We start from the raw sequence: 21,480 nt of genomic DNA, 5'->3' as shown, positions 1-21,480 counted from the left end.
ACCTGTAGGACCAGTTCATGCCAGGCCCATTTGTAACTGTTTTCTCTAGTTAAACATGATATTGCCATTAAAATCTCAGTAAATAGGATTACACTGCTTAAGAATCTAGGAATTTCTCAAATATGTGAGAAAATATGAAAGCACAGGGATAGTAGAAATTTATTTTATAAACACATGCCAGGAGATGGAATTGTGTCATGATGATCCACATTAAAGAGACATGATTGAAGCAAATCCATCATGTATACTCTGACTTTCTATTATATATATATGTTACTCCAAAAAAAGTTATTCATGTTTCCTAGTTGTGAGCTTACCCATCGTGTAAAATCAGCCCTAACACTTTTTATTCACAGGCCACATCTACTTCGTACATGTACTTTGGACTCGGTACCAGTCATTGTGCCTCTAAATATACATGTGTTATGCATAATTGTAGAGCAGCTCTGCAAGATATATAGATATACCCATTTTATGGTGATGGAGACTGAGGCTTAGAGAAGTTATGCAACTTACCTAAGGTTACACACCTTCCAAGTAGCAGAGCCAGCATTCGAACTTAGATCCATCCAACTCCAAAGCCAGTTTCCTGTACACTAGACCACACCGTCTTTCTACCAGCTAGTTGGTTTTTTTAACTAACTGTAGGAACACAACCTAGTATTAAGTAGAGTGTGCATGCCGCATAGTGGACTGAGGTAGAATAAAACTCATTATTGTACTACTTTTAGGTAAGAAAATGTATTATCTAAGGAATATCATTAAAATTTCCTTACTTCCCTCCATGAACAAACAAAAGTTAAAATGAAATCAGTGGTGGGATGAAGGGAGTTGGGGATCATAACATAGGAGTGTTAAACATTAAAATTAGAAAAAAAGTACATTTCTCTATCAATGTTTAAAATGCTAGAAATTATGCAGGCTTATACTATAACAAAGGATACTTTATTTGGGGAATAACTTAATTGATCCATGATGTGGCATTTACCAAGGTAATTTTTCACTTTTTGTTCCAGGAGTAGGAATTAGAGGTGGTTCATAAAACTCACAATCACCATGTAAATTGAAACCACCTTAAGATCATAGTCATCTTATGTTGTTTCCCTAAAATGGTTCTCATTTGCACCACATATTCAAATCAGAGTGCACGAAGATGTTGTTCTGAGTCAGGGAAGATTTAGAATGCTTTGTGAACAGCTGTATACTGAACTTCAGAGTTCAGTTATTGCACTTGTGTGTGTGTGTATGTGTGTCTGCACAGTTGGGTTTTTTGTTTGTTTTGCTATGTGAATTACTGTTTGGCCATTTTAATGTATATAACTGATAAATCCAGGAGGATAATCTGTATGTCTGCTCTCTCAGTTTCTTTCTATAACACAAGCCTGAACATATTGCTCTCTTGATTAAAAACTTTCAGTGGTTCTGATTAGACAAGACTTTTCGTTGCAGTCGACAGAAACCTAAGGGGACCATTGAAGAATTCCAAACAGGCAAGTGACAGGAAAATATCTGCATGTTAGAAGAATCACCTTGGCAGCAGCATTGTGATTAGAATGAAGGGGAACCATCCAAAAACAGAGAGACTGGGGAAGCAATATGGATCTGCCTCTAGCATGCAGAAATCTCTCTCTCCACTGACCTGACACATTGAGCTTGTGGCTTGTTTAAAGGAAGCCACACGAAAATTGAGTTTGGGACAATAGAGTGAGCTTGTTCTCCATTCTCTAGCATCCCTCCCCATGCAAACCCCCTATCCCTGCCAAGTTTCTGGGCACCACAGATTGGAAAGTAGCCTCCTGTACGTAGTTGCCATGTTAAGTGGTGGGGTTGGGGCTGGGCCATGCAGGTGTTCACTGACTGTCTCTTTCTGTCTTCCCTTCTTGGTCTCACCTGTCTGGTGTGACAAAGGAAGCATGTGCCAACCAAGGCTAGACCCTTGAGAGACCAGAGCAGCCCCACTTTCAGTAAAGCAAGCAACCTCTGCTTACTTGCCCAACACACCCTAGTTTCCATGTTCCTTGCCTTATGAGTTATCTTCTTGGGTACAATTTAACACAGCATTCCCACCTCCTTATAACTAAAGTAGATAGAGGGGGCTTTGTGCCTCAATCCCTAGCAGACCATCTTGGCAATCTCTGCCTCTGCGACAGGGCACTTGCTCCCCGAGCAACTCCTTTCCCAGGTCATCTTTCCCCTGGACATGCCCATCAGATTTAATAGTGTGCCTACTTGGCAGGAAAATGGGGTCCCTGGTTGCTGATTCTTAGGAATGTGAGGTTCTCCCAGCCAGAGCTCTCGCCACTAAAAGTTCTAGTCTCTGTGTAATGGCCAGCACATCTTTGGCGTATCTAAAATCCTCTTCAGTTTCCACCAGGGCCTTTATAAGCTTCTTCTGAAGGTCTCAGACATTCAGCCATGGAGCTCAAGTGGAATTTGTTTGGATAACATGACTGATTTCAAAGCCCGGACCCCTTAGACGTGCCCATTTGGTGCTGCAAGTACCGACCATTACTGCAACATCTTACAGTCAACAAATGTGACATATTAAAGATTTATATCCTTTCCTCTGGGTTAGGAATCTTCTCTCCCCTAAAGCACCTCATTTTCCAGCACGCAATCATTTCCATCTTATGGAAATCATCCCTCCCGCTCCGTGCCAGCATGCTACGCTGGGAGGCACGTCCAGGCTTGGGAAACAGGGGTGTCCTGGATCTCATGACTTCAGCAGCACCAGCTGCTCTCTTTCCTCTTCCAAGTCGACTTCCGTTCCCCCCTCCCCCTGCTACTTGGGTGTTTTTGTTTATTTTAGCAATTCAGAGTTGATGATAAAGACCTTAAAGATAACTTTGTGTGTCTCTCCCTTTCTAGGTATTTGCATAGGAATCAGAGGAGTTAATCTTGTGAGTATACTCTAACATCTGCCCTTGTTTCCTTCCTTCCTTCTCTATCTGCCTCAGGGTTTTAAAGCATAAGCCTGCTGCCCTCCCCGCCACCCCACCCCTCTGCCCTAGGTCACCAGAGCCTAAGCAGAGTCCGTGCTCGTCTCTCTAACCGAGCAGTGGCTTTTTTTGAAAACTAGATCAGCTCCAGTTCCAGCAGTTGCAGCTAGTCTATAGCACAGATATGTGCTGTTCTAAGATTCTGCACTTTATTGAGGCACCCCACAAGTCTGCATTTCACCTCAGATCGTCAAGTATGCAAGGAGCATTACTGTTTTCATTCACCATAATGAAAACGGACTCCAGTTCGCATTCTGCCAACCTAGAGGAAATTTCATGTCAGTAAGTTTTAGGTGCTTCCCCTTCCTCCATGGAGTGTGTCCTAGGACCTGGAGATTTTCATGGCCTCTGGAAGATGAGGAACCCACCTCTGACCTTCAGTTTATCAAAGTAGTGATTTATTGAATCCTTGTAGCTGTCTGCCTCAGGGTCGCCAGTGAGGGCTGGAAACCTCCTGCCTCAGCTCTGGCCTCCCGAGGCACACTCTTCACGTAGCTGTCTTCTCAAGGATTCTACTCATTGCCTTAGGGAACAGAGGGGTGCAAGGGCCTCTCTTGCTAGGGGCTGACATATCTCCTTATCAGGCCCTGGGATGGGGGGGTTGGCCATGGGGAGATGGTAGGGAGAGTGTCATTTTGGCAGCTTCTCCTCTGCTTTTCCTTCTCCCCTCCCAGAAGTCCAGCAGAATTTCTTCTCTAGGTTTAGATATTGTTAACAAAGACAGACTTCTTCAGGATGCTTCTGTCTTCAGCTGGATGAAAATACAAGGGATTACAAAGGCTGCCACCTGTTTTAAATGAGCTAGAAAGGAAAATCACTGGGAATTCAAACAAAGTAAAATTCCAAAGTTGTCGTGCTATCCCAATTTGGAGGCCCTAATAAAGGCAAAACATCACTCGAACAGTAGGTAGCTATGGGAATTAAGAGAAGGAAACAGATTTGAGAGACAATAAGGTTGTAAAGCTTAATCTCTGAGAACAATCTAGACTGCAGAGCTTCTAAGTTTGGAGAGGCTGGAAAGTGACATGGGAAGAGGTAGACTTTTGACATGCACCCTGGATTCACAGCCCAGCTTAACTGCTTGCTGGCTGTAGGAACATGGGCAAATCAGCACAACTTCTAAGACTTAGTTTCCCCATTAGTCAAATAGGGTTAATGCTACTTACTCATGTGGTTGTTAAGGGTATTAAGTAAAGTTCGTAAAACAGTAGCCATCACCTGGTGAGGATCCGGGAGCCCTGATGGCTATTGCATAACGGTGCCATTAGAACAGGCAGTGCTGGAGGAGGAGCAAGTCTGCGGGTTAACGTTTGAAGCCCACCATGTGACCTTGAAGGGGCACTGCAAGGTATCCAAGAGTTGCAGGAGGGAGGTAGATGTATTAGTCTGGAATTTGAAAGAAAGTTCGGGATTGAAGATAGAGATTTGGGAGGCTTCTGACTTCAAGGAGTAATGGTAACCTTGGGTTATGCATGGGGTCCCCCAGGGAGATCGTGTATAATGGGAGAAGGTAGAAGACCAGCTGCCAGGTCCACAAATCTGTTCCAACGTCGAGTGACCCCTTAATACCATGCCCCTCAGTGTCACCTTTAAAATGACATCATTGCTTGGAGGTGAATCTGAATATCCCACTCAGGGTCTTCATTTCAAAGATATAGTCTCATTGTTCACCATGATCCGTCTTGCTGAAATAAAATTTAGTTGTCTGTAATCCACCAAACCGGGTGGGCTCCTTTCCATCTGGAAACTAAAACACATTCGAGAGACTTTACAAAAACAAACCTTGTACATGGTCAGTCTAGAGGATTCTTTCACTGAGAACCAGGGCAGACTTCCCAGTGTTTGAGGGTTGCCCAATTCTTTCCCACTCAAATCATTAGAAATAAAAAAGTCAGTTTGGAGAATTTGCTTAAGTAAAATCAGGAGTCGCTAGAAGTGAATGAGCTGAAACTGGAAGGAAATCCCTTTGTTCAATGTGGGTTTCAGTGAATGCCCAGCAGGCGGCTAAACCAGTTCATTAAGAGAGAAAAAGACATGTTCTTAAATGCTGTTCTCAGAAGCAAATGCCTAGAAAAACATACTGTGACAGCAAAAACACATCCTGGAACTCATAAACCCTAGATCTGTGAAACTTTGGTTTTTGTCATCAACGAATAAATAAACTTACCAAAAAATATTTCCCCCTTCATTTAAAACAATTAACTAATCTGTTTAGCATCTGCCAGTCTTCACTCCTAGAAAAATGTGATTCTTGTTACTCTGGAACTCGGAAACATTTATCTGTAGGATTGTTTAATTTTATAGGGTCATTTTTAACCACATACTTAAAAAAGAATAATTGACGTTATGAAAACCCTTTTTTCCCTCTGCTTTAGAAATTAAATTCTGACCTGAAAAGCAGTCTGCAAGTAGCATCCTGTCAAACTAAGATGTGTTATTTTTCCTGTCTCTTCTCTGCTTTATTAAATCGTCATATACTGCACATGATTTTCCCCCCAGGTCGGGCCTGCCTCGGGCTCTCTGTTGTATTGTTAACTATTTAAGCATTAGACTGGCGCAGAGATGGCAGGTGGGAAAAGCTGAGGGACTTGATCTCCTCCCTGCCAGAGTTCTCCTCTTTCACGAGTGCTGCTTACATTGAACAGCTTAAGAATAAGCTGCTGTGTGAGCCCTCGGAGGCCAAGGAGTATTGTTGAATTCAGAAAGGAATCGCTTTCTTTTTGTGATAATTTGAATATTCTCACAATGAAGCTAAGCTACTTCACTGCCTGGTTTGCGTACCTCACGTTATGTGCACCCTTTCCTGGGAAGCAGAAGAACCCCTGCCTCTTTGAATACATAAATTGGTATTGTTCGTTTGTGACATGGGTAGGCGCAAAGGAAGAATCATCTGGAAGAATTTTACTCTTTTGCTTTAATGTCTTTTTAAAGCTCTTTCAAAAAAATTTTTATACAAGCCTTTGGAGACCACCCAATTAAACCACCACAATAAATGTTGAGCATTTTGAGAAAAGAGATGGACCATGAAGATGATTTGTAAAGTGTTTATACAAGCAAAACAAGGAATACGTTGGAAACAATTTCCCTAAATGACTCAGACAAATAACCTGCTCACCTCCAGTTTTTTCCTGTATTGTGATGCATTATTTTTAAAACAGTTGTCCAAAAATGGCCTTGATTTTTCCCTTTTTAACTTCAAAGGATGTTATCATACAAAATAAATGGACATAGCCTTTTTGATCAAATTCACAGAAGAAAATAGGCAAGTGAATAAATCACTTAGGTGAGATATTAATTGGCTTCGTTCCATAACAGATTTGCCTTTGTACTAGTTAAGAAAATCCTGAAAAGCTTTCCTGTAAGAGGAGCAATTGATTGGAATAGTCTTGGTAGGAAGAAACCAAGTTTGATAATTACTTGGTGAACAGAAATGCTGGTTTCCAAATGCTCATCAGGGTTCAGTGGCACAAAGCTGGCTGTAGACTTGGCTTCTGTAGATTTGGTAAAAACATAAATTCTTGGGGTCCCAGTGATGCTGTTTTAGTCTGCACTGATTTGCCCTGTGGCCACCCAGGAATCTGTATTTTTAAAAGTTTTCCTTGCTGATTCTAATGCATAGCCAGGTTTAGTAACCATTTAATTAAATATTCAATGTGGAGACTTCAACCTTCTTGCACTGCAAATTTGATAAATCTTTATTTATATGAAGCCCCTTTGTTGAGTGCCAACTGGTTATTTGCTGACTTTCTTTCAATTCAGAATTTGTTTTAGGTTCTGTTATTGCATAGATTTGCATACCTGTTTTATGGTATTTTAATACTGTTGGTTTAAAAAAATACCATTTCCTCTGAGTGCTCTTTTGAATATTTTATGTAAGCAATTTCATGTGTTCTTTTTGTTCCACTTGCAGAAAGCAGGGGAAAAGTTGAGAGTTTTTCTTAATCCAGTTGCAAGTAGGACAAAGGATATAAGTACTTAAAGATCATCTATTAAAATGCATGAAAACACACTAGAAAATCTCCTCTGCACGTCGCCAGTCGTGTGTATGCTCTAGAAGTGAAGCTCGGGGGTAGCATAATGGAGGAATGTTTTCCTAGCTTCATTCCCTGACGATGTACAAGGTCTTTTCTCACAGGTTTGAATCTTCAGACAAACTTCTGGGAGGACTCAGTCCCTGCCTCGCAGCAGATGTTTCCTGTCACTCAGTAGGTGCGCATGTTTTAAGATTATTTCTAGTTGGGCATGTTTATTAATGATTGCTTGGAAACACATCATAGGCAAGAACATGCTGGAGGTTCAGGGTACTTCAAAAAGGTTCTAGTAGAAAATAAACACATTTCCTCCACAAACTGCAAAATACCCGAGAACAGGGTTCTTTTAGCCCTTTCATTTTTTTAAAGCTCAGTGCACATGCGTTTCAGGGAATTTGATGATGCAGTTAGCAACTTTTCATTACCTCTGCTGTCCCACATCCACAGCCTAGTAATACACATAGATCTATGGAATTTTCTGCTGACAACCCCGTCAGTTCAAAAGAAGAAAGCTGCCCCTGCCAACACTCCTAACTTGTATACATAGGATTTGTAAGAGGTTGTCCTCTCTTTGTGGCAGATGTAGACTGAAAGATAAGCCTGGGAAAGATGCTGGTCACATCCCAGCCACACGAGGCAATCCAGTCATACTTCCTGAGGCTTTATTTGAAAACACTGTTGTAAAAGCTGTTGCTGAACTTCACTGCTCATGTAGACAGCGTGGCTAGAAGGGATGGCAAAGCATAAGTTGAAAGAGCACTTGGCTTAGTTCAGAACACCTGAGAGCAACCTCTGTTCATCATCATTATCATCCAATAATGATATTAATGGAAGCTAATGCCTTTGGGGCACTCACTCTGTGCTAGGTGCTTTGCTTGGGATAGTGTATTACTTGCAGTATCTCATTAGTCCATGCTTATGGGCAGTAAACTTAAATCCTCTGAGCCTCAGTTTCCTCATTTGTCAAATGGGGACAATGATGCTTTTCTACCTATCTCTTAGGGCTGTGAGATGGGAATTATTAGAATAGCATGAGAAAGCTTTATGAGCTCAACTGAAACAGTTTATTAAATAGTATTCTGACTCCTACTGAAATACAATATTGTCACTAAATATTTTGATTTATTGACCAAGAAATTGAAATTAATCCCAACAGGGCCAACATATCTACTAGGACCTGAGAGAGGCACTAGCAGTTCTAGTTAGGGCTGGGAGTTGGGGTGAAGTGGGGGAGAGTCTTGACTGTATCTTCTGTTTACAGTGCGCCTGACATTAGAAGACTAGGAGTGCTAGCCAGGAAAATCCTGGAATGTGTCTGCCCAGTATTCAGTGGCGAGTCCATGGGCTGTGAACAGGTGGGGGGTGGCTAACACAGCAGGCCTTGTCTGTCTCAGGAGCTGAAGGGGGCCAGCCAAAGCAGGGTGGACAGTATGATTGCAAGGCAAGCAGGGGAGGAAGAGCCACTTGAGACACTGCTCTCGGCTGCTGGGGAGGAGCTGCGAGCAGGCAGCGGTGGGAAATTGAGGCTTATTGTGAGCAAGGTGCTGGCCTCCAGGGTGACGGGGAGCGCAGAGCAGCACATGAAAGCCGCCTGCGGATGAGCCGGAAGATGGACCACACATGTGGATTGCAAGGACAGCTACTCAGAGAGTTCACATTCCTCCCCCAGTGAACTGGGTATGATTGTAATGGTTTGTTAAACAAACAAAGGACCTAAAGCTGTGAATGGGAGAGAAAAAAGACTTAAGGTGAAAAGGAGAAGAGGCCCTGCTTGCTAGTGTTCCACTCTTTTTAAGCTTTCTCCCCCATTTCCTTAACATTCCTTTCCCCTTTCAGAAAAGCCAGTGTTGTCGCTTGGAAAAGTTGCCTTGTCCCTTCAGTGCCATTTTCTTTTAAAATGGAAACCCGATGAAATGTTAATCAGTTTAAAAAGAAAAAATCAAGAACCAGGATAATCTTAAAGGACTAGTGATAAATATTTTTATTTCTCAAATTAAGTATTCCTGGATGAACAATTTGCTTTGCATCCTTTGAATTTATTGGACATGACATGGAAAGGCAAAGAGAAAATTCTCAAGCTTCTGGCAATAATTGTGTCTAATAAAATATGGCCTGTGTCCCGAGAGGCAGACGGGCATGCTTCTGGAGGAAGCGGAGTGAGCTTTGGAACAGGTGCAGCAGCTTCACTTTTCTCACATAACCATGCATGTACACAGTTTACTATAAGTTCTGGATAGTTCTACATCGAGCTTGAAAAAAATACTGCATGTTACTTTAAAACTGTCCATCACATTTGTGTCTAGGGTAATCCGATTTGGTCTTGGGTTCATCTCATGTAAAAAGAACCAGTTAGCATTTCAGAATAGTACCTTTCAATCTGCTGTTCTCTCCAGGTAACTGAATTACCATGTGGGAAGGATAAGTGATTATATGTAACATTTTCCTCTCTGCAATTCATCTGTAGATGGGACATCCTCACTTTCACTGGCTCCCAGTTCCCTATAGGATAAACCCAATGTCCCCTGCCAGGTGCGCTATCCCTGTTATTGGTTTTCTGACACGGGCCCTTCTCCTGTTGATCCCAGCCAGTCTGCACCACATGTTCCACAATGCCCCATACTGCTCCTGACTCCGAGCTCTTCTTCTCTATTCTCCCCTCTGCATCTGCAATATACCTCCTCCCTGGTATACTCCTAGACTCAGCCTAAATAGTCATTATCAAACTTTAGAAAGTGCAGATATTCAAAAAATAAAAATAAAAAATGAGGTCATCTATAATTCCACTGTCAAGATGCCCTGCTGCCATGTAGTTATCTGCACTTCAAGGCCTTTTTCTGTTTATTTAGTGATATGTTATTTTAGGATCAAACAGTCCACCCAAGTCTTGAGCATCCTTTCTAGATCTCAGATCCTTCGAGGTCATTCAGGTCATTTTAACGCACAAACCGGGCATCCCATGGTCAATGTAACTAATATGCTTTTCACATTTCTCTTCTCAATGTGAGCCTATATTTTCACATACTTCCTGAGAAAGAAACAGGCTTTTCTTTCCCTTGAATGGTAACCTTATTGGAAAAATAATAGGTCCTGCTGCTAATTAGAGCTGCAGTTCCTCCATGTCCTATACTTAGAGTCCCAGGAAAAGAGATCACCGCCATCAGCGATAGAAGTAGACTAGACCCTAAAAGGGCCTAAAGGTGAGACTCAAGGGTTTCTAGGGAGGGAGGAGGGGGATATATTTTCAGCTGTCATAAAGGAATGATCCCCGTTCCTGACTATAATGATTAGAAAATCTTCCCCTGATACCAAAGGCTCTTGTCTGGATTTTGGGACTTGCTCTCCACCCCTCACCCCCCACCAGGCTACTGAGAGTCTTCTTTAATAAATAGTCCTCTTCAAACAAGGCAGTCCCATCTCAGCTTGAGAACCAGGCCTGGGCTTAACCCTTGCCTTTCTCAATGCGCACATCTATTTTACTTACTTGTAGACATTTGTCTATTTTTTTTGTGTGTGTGTGAATGTTTCTATTTAAAAATACAATGCATATGGTAGGGAGAGGTGAGGAGGCGTGTTAAAGATCCAAGAGTCTGTAACAGTATTTCTTTTCCTCTTTTCCCCCTGGTGGGTACTATACTGGATGACCCATCTGGAAGAAGGCCTTTGGCCCTTTTATGGGGATCCTGGCTGTCCCAGCCCCTTGCTTCCATGCTGTACGGATGAGGAAGGCCAGTGGTGGAAGTGGCCCCAGATCTGTGAGAGATGAAGCACTTCTGTGGTGTCAGATTCCAGCTCCCTGCTCATCGGAGTCATCCCTTCCCTCTTGAACGTTTTATTGGCATCCTCTACCTACCTCTACCACCTCACTCCATCTCCATGTAGATGCAGTCAGGGGCTAGCCTTAAAAATCATCCCCTCTCCTTTCATGTTTTTTGGTGTAATGATACATATTTTAACCATTTCGTCAATGAATGTTAGTCACTGGACTATATTAGCTGAGTTATAACAGGTTGCTTCATGGTGTTGACTCTCAGATGCTCTCTGGGTTCTCAAGTGTTCCCCTTGAAAGTTTGACTCAAATGCCTGTCCCAGCCCCTGGGGTCTTGCACTGCCACTGCCTTTTTGTTGGTAGTGTTCTCTTTAAAAAATAATATCCTGCTCTTCTTTTAAGGACCTCTGTTCTCTCTAGGATATTCATGATTCTTTTTTTGAAGTTTCCTTCCCTCCATAGTCTTTTTTTCCCCGTTAGTTTTTGTGTCCGCTTTCCCTATTAAGTGCCTTCCTCTGATTTCTGGTGATTCTTGGCCTACTAATTTGTGAGTCGAACCAGTAAAGAGCTGATGGGAGCTTTGTATACTTAGGTGGGGCTTGTCAGCTGGAGCCTTGTATAGGGTAAGGTGGCAACCCCTGGAGGAACCCCCTTTGTCCTTATGGTTTGCTCTTTTCTCTTGGGCTCGTCGGCTTCCCAGGGAAGACTCCTCCATCCTCCTGGCCTGAGAGAGGGGACATTCACCCTGTGTCAGAATACTCCCCCACTTTCATACACTCTCCATAGCGAGCACTTGTGCTAGGGGAAGGAAGGGCAGGTGCCCCACTGCAGGCACCAGGAGAGGTCAGGAGGGCTCAGTGCTTCACTAACAGACTTTCACCTGCTGCTTTCCTACCTGTTTCCATCCTCACTTCCAGAAGTACTTACTGTACCAAATTGCGGAGACGTATGGTAGATGCTGCAGGGTATAGCAGGTTGTTTTGTTGCCTCTTATTGCTGGCTTAAAGTTTAGCTTTCTTAGGATGACCAAGTCGATCACTGTTTGTTTACCTGCTTTTCAGCTTCCAAAATTTGTTGTTTTCCCCCTTTTATATTAGGCTGTGTTTTAGAAAAATCCCACCATCACTGTTTTAGTAGAATTTTTGGAAAGACCAGAGCTACATGCTTTTATTCAATTGGCCATCTTTAACTAGATATTACACTATTTGTAAACAGAACACACCCTGTCCCTTTTCAGATGTTCTGGCTAGGATGTGGATTTGATGTTCCAAAGCTGTAGCATCATCATCTGGACAGCTTTCTCAATTTTCTCCCTGAATACTGAAGAAATAATTCACTTTGTCTTTCTTGTTTATCTTAAGCCTCATTTCTTAGAAAGTAAGAGCTTAGTCACTGGGTTAACAAAATTCAGTGTCTCAAGGTGACAGCTGAAAAGAACCTATAGGCAACAAGCCTGATGGCTCAGCAGGTGGCTCTCTCAGAGAGAATAGAAGGGCAGGTGGTGTCTCCTACAATGAGGATAAGCTAGAATGAAAGCTCTTCAAACACAGTAAGGTGGAGATCTCTACTGGGCCTCACTGTGTGGAGGAGGAACTCATGCCTCTGCCTGGGAGTGACAGAGAAAAGTAGAAATTTGCCAGGTAGACAAGGGTTCCCAGGACATTCCAGGAGGGAGAAAGCCAGAAGCGTGAGAGAAAGTAGCACTAGAAGGAAACAGCAAGTAGATTGATCTTTGGCCTTGCCTTTAGGCCATGATGGGAGTGAGGTCTGCAGACATGGCAGCCATGACTACCTGGAGGTTCTGGACATCATCTTTCTACTGATGACATTTCTAAATAGCTTTTTAAAAATTTGATAGAGACTGCTACCAAAGTCCTTCAAAGAACTGATATTGAGAAAAACAACTGTGTTGGAAGACCAAAAGTGGAAATTCAATTTCCTCTCAGAAATGGGTCTTGCATTGATTGTGTCAGTGGGGACAATAGAAATAGAAGCCAGAAGTCACAGTTTATTTTAAGAATGTTGTAAAGCAGTTGTACCCCATTAGATGATTGTGTTATGTAGCATTGGGGAAGTCCTGGAACTACATGTGTGTTCTGACTTCCCCCTCCACCCTCGTATACCCCTGTCCCCTGGGAACACAGTCTTTCCTGGCTGTTACCATATATATATGTTCTTCTTCCAGTCTGATCCTCTCTCATCCCCAAAATAATCAACATGAGCACAACGAAGCAGATGGCACAAGCCTTCTTTGGCATACTGGCAGATCTGTATCACTCACTCAGTATTTTTAGAATCAAGGGGACTGAAAATTATGTCCTGAGACGTTTTGGGGTAAGACTTACTATCTGCTCTGTCAGTTCTGTTAGGATCAATGGTGGTCTGCCAGATAATAGAAAGCTGTCCTAAGTTGTTTTAAGGATGTGGCCAGAAAGTGCATCGGGTTTCAACCAAAGATTGGGCTCATCAGTAAACAGCCAGAGCCGATCAAGTGCATGGTGATGAGAGATGTTGTATATATCCACACAGTTTTTTTTTTAATAACTAAGCTTTGACCCTCAGCCACAAAGAGTTTATAATCTGTTGGGGAAGACAGTCTTATTTTTACAGAAGTTTATTATTATATCATGAAAACAAATATTTATTTTATTCTAAGGCCCATATTGAAGAAATACATAGTTATAGTGATTAAAAATTACTATGAATTTGAGTTCATTAAGGACTCTCTGAAGAAATTAAAGAATGTTCACTATCATATAACTAATTTAGTTCTGAGGACCAACTTTGCACTTAGTGTTAGGCTAGGTATATTAAACACACGAATCTGGAACTCAAGATAAAGCCTTGGGAAAAGATATTCATGAAATAAGCATAAAAACGAGAGGCTTTGTGTTTTAGTCTTTGAGGGAAATGTTTTGGTCTTTGAGAGAAACTTGAAGTTGGAGGAAATGTGTCTCATCTTTAAATAAACCATGGCCATGTCTAACACTCAGACTGTCCCCTTCATCTTTGAGGGCTCAGGGGAAATGTATGCATGGGTGATGTCCATGACTGCTGGCGTTTTGAATCTAGAGAAGAAGTGGCTGGAAAGAGATCTGGAAAACCTCATTCAGTGCCAAAGGGCAAGTTTTTCAATTGAATAAGCTTTATTTTTTTCTTTGTACTCCTAGTGCGTTTGGTAAGCAATTAGTCAAGGTTTACATCTGCTGAGAAAGAATGCCGGCGTTTTACTTGCCACCTCTTGTGTCCTTTCTGCACATGTGTTGTCCAAACTGCCGCTTCTTTCGGTACAATTGATACAGTATAGTATCCATAGGGAGAGAATGTGTCTCTTTCCGGTTACATCCATAGCTAAATGGTTAGAACGTGAGCTGTACATTGACACGTGGTTCTACAGTACTTTTAATCCCAGTGTTTCATAAATACTGTATATTTGTAGGGTGTTCATTTAGATTACAGTGTGCTTTCAGATCCATTTTGTTTCAGTCAATTGTCCCAGCAGCCTGTTTACATACATCAGGTAACTATCACAATTGAGGAAACCGAAACTCAGGACACAGATAACATGGATAAGCTGGAATTTGAACTGGGGAATCTTTCCACTGGATTCACAGAACAAGTGGCTGGATTTACAGCTTCAAGGTAAACACCTGAGGCTGAATCAGTAGCACAGTTGTGTGCAAGGAAAACACAGCCTTGCCTTCATCTCCTTTCATGGGGATACCAAGAGTCTGCCTGTGCCATCCAGTACAGGAGCCACTGGCTCTATGTAGCAATTTAAATTAAAGTTAAAGTAAAAAATTCAGTTTCTCAGAGGCACATTTTGAGTGTTCTGTAGCCATCACATCTGTAACATTTCCAATATTGCAGAAAGTTCTGTTGGACATACTGGTCATCTCACAAAGCAAGAGTTGGGGAGAATCAGCTTACGGAGATCAGTTGGAAAAAGTATATATGCAGGGCCTTAAGTAGGTGAGAGAAATACAAAACCTTCCCCAACAAACCAGCTCCTTCTCTGAAGGGGCGAGTGGGATGAAGGCTATTTTGAGTTCAGCTATAAAGGTGAGGAGAAAAAGATGCATTTTCAAACTTCATACTCTGTGTGTGTTAGTCTTTTTTAATAAAAAAGAACACAGAGCAATTCCAAGTGAATGAGTGTGTTTTATAGCTGGGCCGGTATTATGGCCAGACTTAGGCTGGATGAGAAGTAGAACAGATCATGATACCTAGCAGAGCAAACTCGGCAGGCGGAATAGAATTCCTAGAAGGAGTTATTTTGTTTGTGACCAGGGCTGTTGAAGATTCCTCAAGGTAGGGCCTTAGGCATGAACTAGAATACTGGAAGGGAACCAAGGGTTGGGGGAAAGGGGTTTGGACAGAGCCAGACAGGTAGTTAGTTAAAGTCACACATAATTGCAGAGGTTGTGTGTGCTGCTAGAATCAAAGCCATCAGAAAGAAGGCGTGGTGCCAGGGTGCTGGCCGAGGATGCCTGTGTGTCCCCTGGTTTGGATTAGTGCTGACCAAAGGTGCCTAAGTCAGCTTTCAAGTTTCCAAGTGGGTGGGGCAGGATGGTGAGGGGCATTTGCTTGGCACTGTGAACTCTGTCCAGACACTGAAAACATCTACAACAGAAGATGAGGAACTCTACAAGTTTCCTGGAATTTTTGCTGGTTAGAAAAGGAGTATGTGTTTGGTTATGCCTGTGTACTACGTAATACTATATTTAAACATGCTTAAACTGTTATTGCAATAAAGTTTCATCTAGTTAGACTCATACTTTCTGATCTGAAAGTAACCAAAAAGGTAAGTAAAAATTAACTTTCAACAATAAAGAGCAACTCTAGAGACATGGCAATAAATGACTGCAAGGAGCAGGGAGGGTTTTAAAGACTCACTGCAATTGGTCAGCTTACCATGAGTGCTCTGCTTACTGGCAAAGTTCAGCAAATGCTGGCCTGTGGACAAAAGCTACTCAAGTGTACTTCACCTAAGCATACAGTACTCTTAATTTTTTTAAGTATTGGCACTTGAAAGGTGAGCATTTACCCACCTGAGAATCTCTCTCTAGAATAGCACAGGGTGATAGTGATCCAGGGCCTTACACTGGCAGGTAGTGGCAGGTAGAGGCCAATTTGAAACCTGCTGTCAGAGTCCAGGGATGAAATGTAGGGGGCTAGTCCAGGTCCTGAGAGTGCAGCTAGGAGGAGACATCTCCAAGTGTAAGTTTTTGGAACAGTTTCTCAGCTCGGCTGGAAAGCCACCCTAGTAAGTGAAGTATTGTTCATGATGTAGCCTCAGACACTTCAGGTTCCTCCAATGATGGCCAATTGGTAGAAAAAGAACATGGTTTTTGGTGACTGTGGCTGAGTCAGAAGGGTGATAATGATTTGGGTTTGAGACAAGTTGGGTTTGAGGAGGCAGTAGGCCCACCTCCTGGAAGTGGCCTACCAGCAGGTAGCTGGATGGGCCCTCCAGGGTAGGGCCAGGGAATGAAGAAAGGTCCATAAACAAAAGAGGAAGAGATTAGTAGAACTTACTAGAGGATGGTGCCTACAAATCTGAACGTGGCCTGAGCTGGTTCCTGAGCTATCAGCTTTGTGCCACCACATCAGTGCAACCAGACAGACTAGACTAGCTTTATGCACATTCTGTTTATATCAGCCCTTCTGCAGAGTAATCTTACAAACAAATTAACTTAGGTGTATACAAATTATTTCTTATCCTCTGGAAGTTTAAACAGGTGTGATAAGCAACTAATGTTATGCCAACAATGAGTGACGAGGAAGAGCCCATGGTTTGAATAAGCGTGGGTGATTTTTGTTTATGGACCAGTAAAAACACTTGAACACATTGAGGGAGGTTTTTGTTGTTGTTGTTGTTGTTGTTGTTGTTTTCCTCTTTGGTCAACTGAGCTTCACAGTGACCTGAAATAGACAATACTGGATCTGTGGAAAGAACTGTCCTTATGAGAGGAAAAGTGTGCTCCACTGGCCATCAGTGCTTGACTCCTCACACTCTCAGAAGCCAGATGTGTAGATTTATATGCAGACGGCCCTCTCGCAGGGAGAATTATGTTCCATGAGCACCATTTAAAGGAACGTGGTGATTGTGGGTAGTTGATTCTGAAGCGGTCAGGGAGGAAAAGCATTGTTTTCAAATGGCTAATGCAAGAAAACTGTTCCTCTTCTCTCCACAGCCAATCCGGGGACCCAGGACATGCCCCAGCTATAGTGATGCAGATTACCTTTCTGCTCCTGAATCGCACCTGTGCCTCAGACTTTCTCCCCCCAGCTTGAGACTGCATGTAAACTGGGATGTGTGAAAGCAGGAAGCAAAGCTAGTGACAGCTGAGAGGCCCATGTCTGGGTAGAACCAGGCCCACGATGCTGCCTTTCCCGTGGTCTGGAGTTCAGCTGCAGGGACTCTGCTGATGTGCCCAGCACCATCCTTCTGTTTGTGCTTAAATGGCACAGCATTTGGTCAGCACATCTGAAAAGGAAGGTGTGAGAAGCAAAGCCCATGGCCACGTTCCCCTGCCAATTATGTGGCAAGACGTTCCTCACCCTGGAGAAGTTCACGATTCACAATTATTCCCACTCCAGGGAGCGGCCGTACAAGTGCGTGCAGCCTGACTGTGGCAAAGCGTTTGTTTCCAGATATAAATTGATGAGGTGAGAGGCTTTAGCAAAGGTATGCACTTTTAGAAGTATGTTTAAATGGCTTTTCTAGCCCTCAGACCACACGATGCAAGGGGAAAGGGACACAGGATCCGGATGCATTTTAGCCTTTGAGGGATTCTTTAAATCTGCATCCAGTGATTCCTGTGGTTTTATGTGACAGTCTTGTTACGTAGCGTCAGTTCATTCTTTCAATAGAGATTTCTTATGCACCTACAATATACCAGGCCTCTCCCCATGGCTGGAGAAATAGGACAACGCAATTAAAACACAACCTCACTGCTCTGACAGAGCTATACAGGTGGAAGAAGTTGTTCTTCACTGCCTGATGAAACCTGGGAAGGCTTCTCAGATGGGGACAATCTTTAAGCTGTGACACAATGAAAGAGGAGGAGGCAGAGAGGATGTTCTGGGAAAGCCGTAAGTCTTGGCCTTAAAGCACCCATGTTCAGAGGGTACTACCCGCGGAGGAGCAGATGAGGCTAAAAGTGCAGGCAGGAAGGAAGCCACATATAGCAGGCCTTACCTCTGTCTGAGAGGGTTTGTCTCATTCAAGTGTGTAAGTAGTGAAGTAATATGATTTGTTTAGTATCCTAGAAAGAGGACTCTGATAATAATTTGAAGAAGTGGCAGGTAGGCTGATTTGAAACCTGCTCTCAGAGTCCAGGGATGAAATGTAGGGAGCTGGTCCGGGTCCTGAGAGTGAAGCTAGGAGGAGACATCTCCAAGTTTAAATGTTTAGAACACAGTTTCTCAGCTTGGGTAGAAAGCCACCCTAGTAAGTGGAGTTCAGGTGGTATGCAGATGAGGAGCATGTGCATCTAATCAAAGTTTTAAAGGCATCCATGATACACCAAGGATAAAAAGCACTGTTTTAGCGGACGAGTCTTTAAAAAAAAAAAATCACATTTAATCTAAGTTATTTATTGAATGCCTGTTAGGTACCTACTTCCATGAGGGATATGAATACATTTGATGTAGTTTCTGCCCCCAGAGGATCTTTTTAATATCACAGGAAGGCTCCGTGTACATGCAGTGGCTGTGCTGCACAGTACCGGAACTGGTAATGAGCATGGTGTGTGTTGTGTCTGTGCACTCAGAGCCACACACATACCACGCCCACTCATACGCGCTGCTTTTGATACTTGGTTAAGGAAAATGCACCATTTGCCCTTAATTTCATGAAATAAACTTTGAAGTTTCAACTTTGACTGTTCACATACAAACGCCTGGAGAGAGCCAGGCTTTAGCAAGTGAGACTTTGCATCTGACTGGTACTACCATAGACATTATGAAATCTTGGAGTGACCCTGGAGGAAGGCACTTGAAAGAATGAAAAGATGGAAATTATGCTCCTGGCCCTTAAGAATACCACTGTTATACATAATGTAATGTAATAAGTTGGTTTTAAAAGTTAGCCTGCAAATGCTTACGTATTTTAAAATTCAAATGTCTTCTGTACATGGGCCCCCCTCTAGCTGTCACGAGCAGAAGTACTGAGTGCCGATCATGTGCATGATTTTGTTGCAGAGGCTCCCTGTTTTGCATGAAGCTTCTTGCGTGTGCGTAGGGTAAGGGTCCTTATCCAAACATGAGAGCAGCGCTGGCTGTAGCTGAGTCACAGTGAGGACACTAAAACTGTAGATAAAGACTGAGACACATACAAGAGACCAATGTTTAGAAAAGAAGCATTAGTGGGGTAGAACTATTGGAATTACAGTTGACCCTTGAACAACGTGAGTTTGAGCTGCGCAGGTCCACTTATACACAAATATTTTTCAACCAAATGCAGATTGGAAGTACAGTATTTGCAGGGTGTGAAACCTGTGTATACTGAAGGCTGACTTTTCATACACACGTGGTCCACAGGGTGGACCCCAGGACTTGAGTATACGTGTATTTGGGTATGACAGGTAGAATCAGTATCCTGCATGTTCCGAGAAATAATTTACTATGGTAAACTGCACTGAAAAAGAAGTCTTAAGTCATGTTTAGAAGGTAGTTGTTCTGAGCAAGGAAAATGGCTTGTTCAGTTAAGGGCGTAAAGAGAGGCAAAAAGGGGAGCTGTCAGTGTACTTTATGTACGAACTGCCTTCCCTACCTCAGCCCCCAGCATGTCTTGCCTCTCTTGCCTGAAGCAGTGATATAATAAAGGACTGGAAGAGTGTGAGATGGCAGGATGCTTTCGGTTTTGCTTTTAAAAAAAGGATGATACCTGTAATCCCAGTACTTTGGGAGACCGAGGTGGGTGGATTATGAGGTCAACAGATAGAGACCATCCTGGTCAACATGGTGAAACCCTGTCTCTACTAAAAATATAAAAAATTAGCTGGGCGTGGTGGTGCACGCCTGTAGTCCCGACTACTCGGGAGGCTGAGGCAGGAGGATCACTTAAACCTGGGAGGCGGAGGTTGCAGTGAGCTGACATCGAGCCACTGCACTTTCCGGCCTGATGACAGGGCGAGACTCCATCTCAAAAAAAAGAAAAAAAGATGGGGCAACAGAGGTTGAAGGAAAAAATAACTGACTTGATTAACCAGAAAACATAATGTGGGTTCCAGTGCAGCAAATAATGAAACCAGTTAGAGACAGCAACAGGCAAGAAAAGATGATTTGGCAAGGTTGGAGGTCCTAATGTGAGCAATCAACCTCTAAATAATTCTAAGATCACTGATATGATCCAGATGATACCCAAATATGGTGGCATTGGGTACTGACTCTAGGACATACTAAAGCTGTTTTCATGGGTTATAAGGTAAGATGAAAAACTGAGGGAAAGAAACAAGTCGTTGAAGTAATTTCAGCTACAGGATGAGAATGTTCTAGATCAGGATTGTTGCATAAGTAAGTAAGGGATAAATTAAAAGGGAAAGAAGTAGATGCCAGGCAAGGGAAAGAGTCAAGAAATTCAGAAGTGTGGGAGCTAGTGAAGTTTGGAAGGCAGTGGTCTTGTTCAAGTACTACTGGGGTGTCAGCTTGCACCCCACTTACAGGTAGTACAGGTGCAGGACAGGAAAGAGTGGGTAGGAGATAACCAGGTGAAGTCATTAACCTGGTATTGATCTACCCATGGGTGATAAATGAAATCAAATCAAATGAAAATCCTCTATAATGAAAGAAAAGAGAGAGGTACAAACTGACTCGAGAGCTGTGGGTCACCAGTACTGGGCCAAGAAAAAAAAAAAAAAGGTTTAAATACCAAGTGTGTAAGCCAGCCCCACTTCATATTTATTCCTGCGATATATATATACATATAGATATCTTGTAGAACAACATGGCTATTTGCCCTCTAACATGCTCTAAAAACCCTTTCTCCAACCTGTGCATTTATTTAGATAGACCTAGAACGTGGAGACACTAGCACAATCTGATTTCTCAGATGCCCATAGTGTTGGTTCCTGTCCCTGCCTTACAGTACCCACCATGTTATCATTTATGTGCGAACCAGCCGTGGTGTCCTGGAGGGAAGGGAAGGGATGCACACAGCAGGCTTTTTTATTTTTTATTTTTAATGAGAGACAGGAGGGAGGCATGAGGTTGTACTTTATTTTTAAGAAGATGACAGTTTGATTCAGATTAGCTTTATATTTTTTGAACTGGCTTCCAGTCGGCCTCTAGGTGGGGGCCTCCACTCAACAGCTGCTGTTGTAGACCCCTCACCAATTCTGGCTCCACAAGAGGAGCAGGAATAAACAGTATAGGGCAGATGTTGGCTGAAAGGTGTAATTAAGCATACTTTTGACTTAAACATACTGTCTTAAAGAGATCCTATCTCTTTTACGGAATGAGTTGTTAGAAATTCTTTTGTATCTAACGTGAAAGCTCACAGGGTACAACTGCACTTAAATTGTCAGTCAGGACAAGCTTTAGCCTCTCAAGACAAAACCTGTAAAGGAGGTAACCCTGAGGGATATGAAGCTACAAGTTGTAATGAAGGATTGTTTTATAGGAGATGCTAACATATAGTGCTCTGTGTTTTAGTTATTAAAATGAACCCTTTTAAAGC

At 42.7% G+C, this 21,480-nt stretch overlaps 1 protein-coding gene across 51 annotated transcripts in view; it reads left to right on the top strand.

Annotated features, from left to right (window-relative positions):
• PLAGL1 (PLAG1 like zinc finger 1) overlaps window positions 1-21,480 on the top strand; it is a 65,612-nt gene that overhangs the window by 40,474 nt on the left and 3,658 nt on the right. For 5 of the 51 annotated variants that reach the window (XM_015137189.3, XM_015137180.3, XM_077998484.1 and 2 more), the window contains 4 exons: window positions 1,450-1,490; window positions 2,869-2,900; window positions 7,135-7,208; window positions 16,994-17,468. In XM_015137189.3, coding sequence (XP_014992675.1) covers window positions 17,317-17,468 — 152 coding nt within the window. In that variant the 5' untranslated portion in view covers window positions 1,450-1,490; window positions 2,869-2,900; window positions 7,135-7,208; window positions 16,994-17,316. 51 annotated transcript variants of the gene reach the window in all.

The sequence above is a fragment of the Macaca mulatta genome, chromosome 4, assembly GCF_049350105.2.
Source record: "Macaca mulatta isolate MMU2019108-1 chromosome 4, T2T-MMU8v2.0, whole genome shotgun sequence".
Taxonomy (NCBI): Eukaryota; Metazoa; Chordata; class Mammalia; order Primates; family Cercopithecidae; genus Macaca; species Macaca mulatta.
Note: the sequence above shows the minus strand (reverse complement) of the source record. Positions and strands in the feature narration are given on the sequence as shown.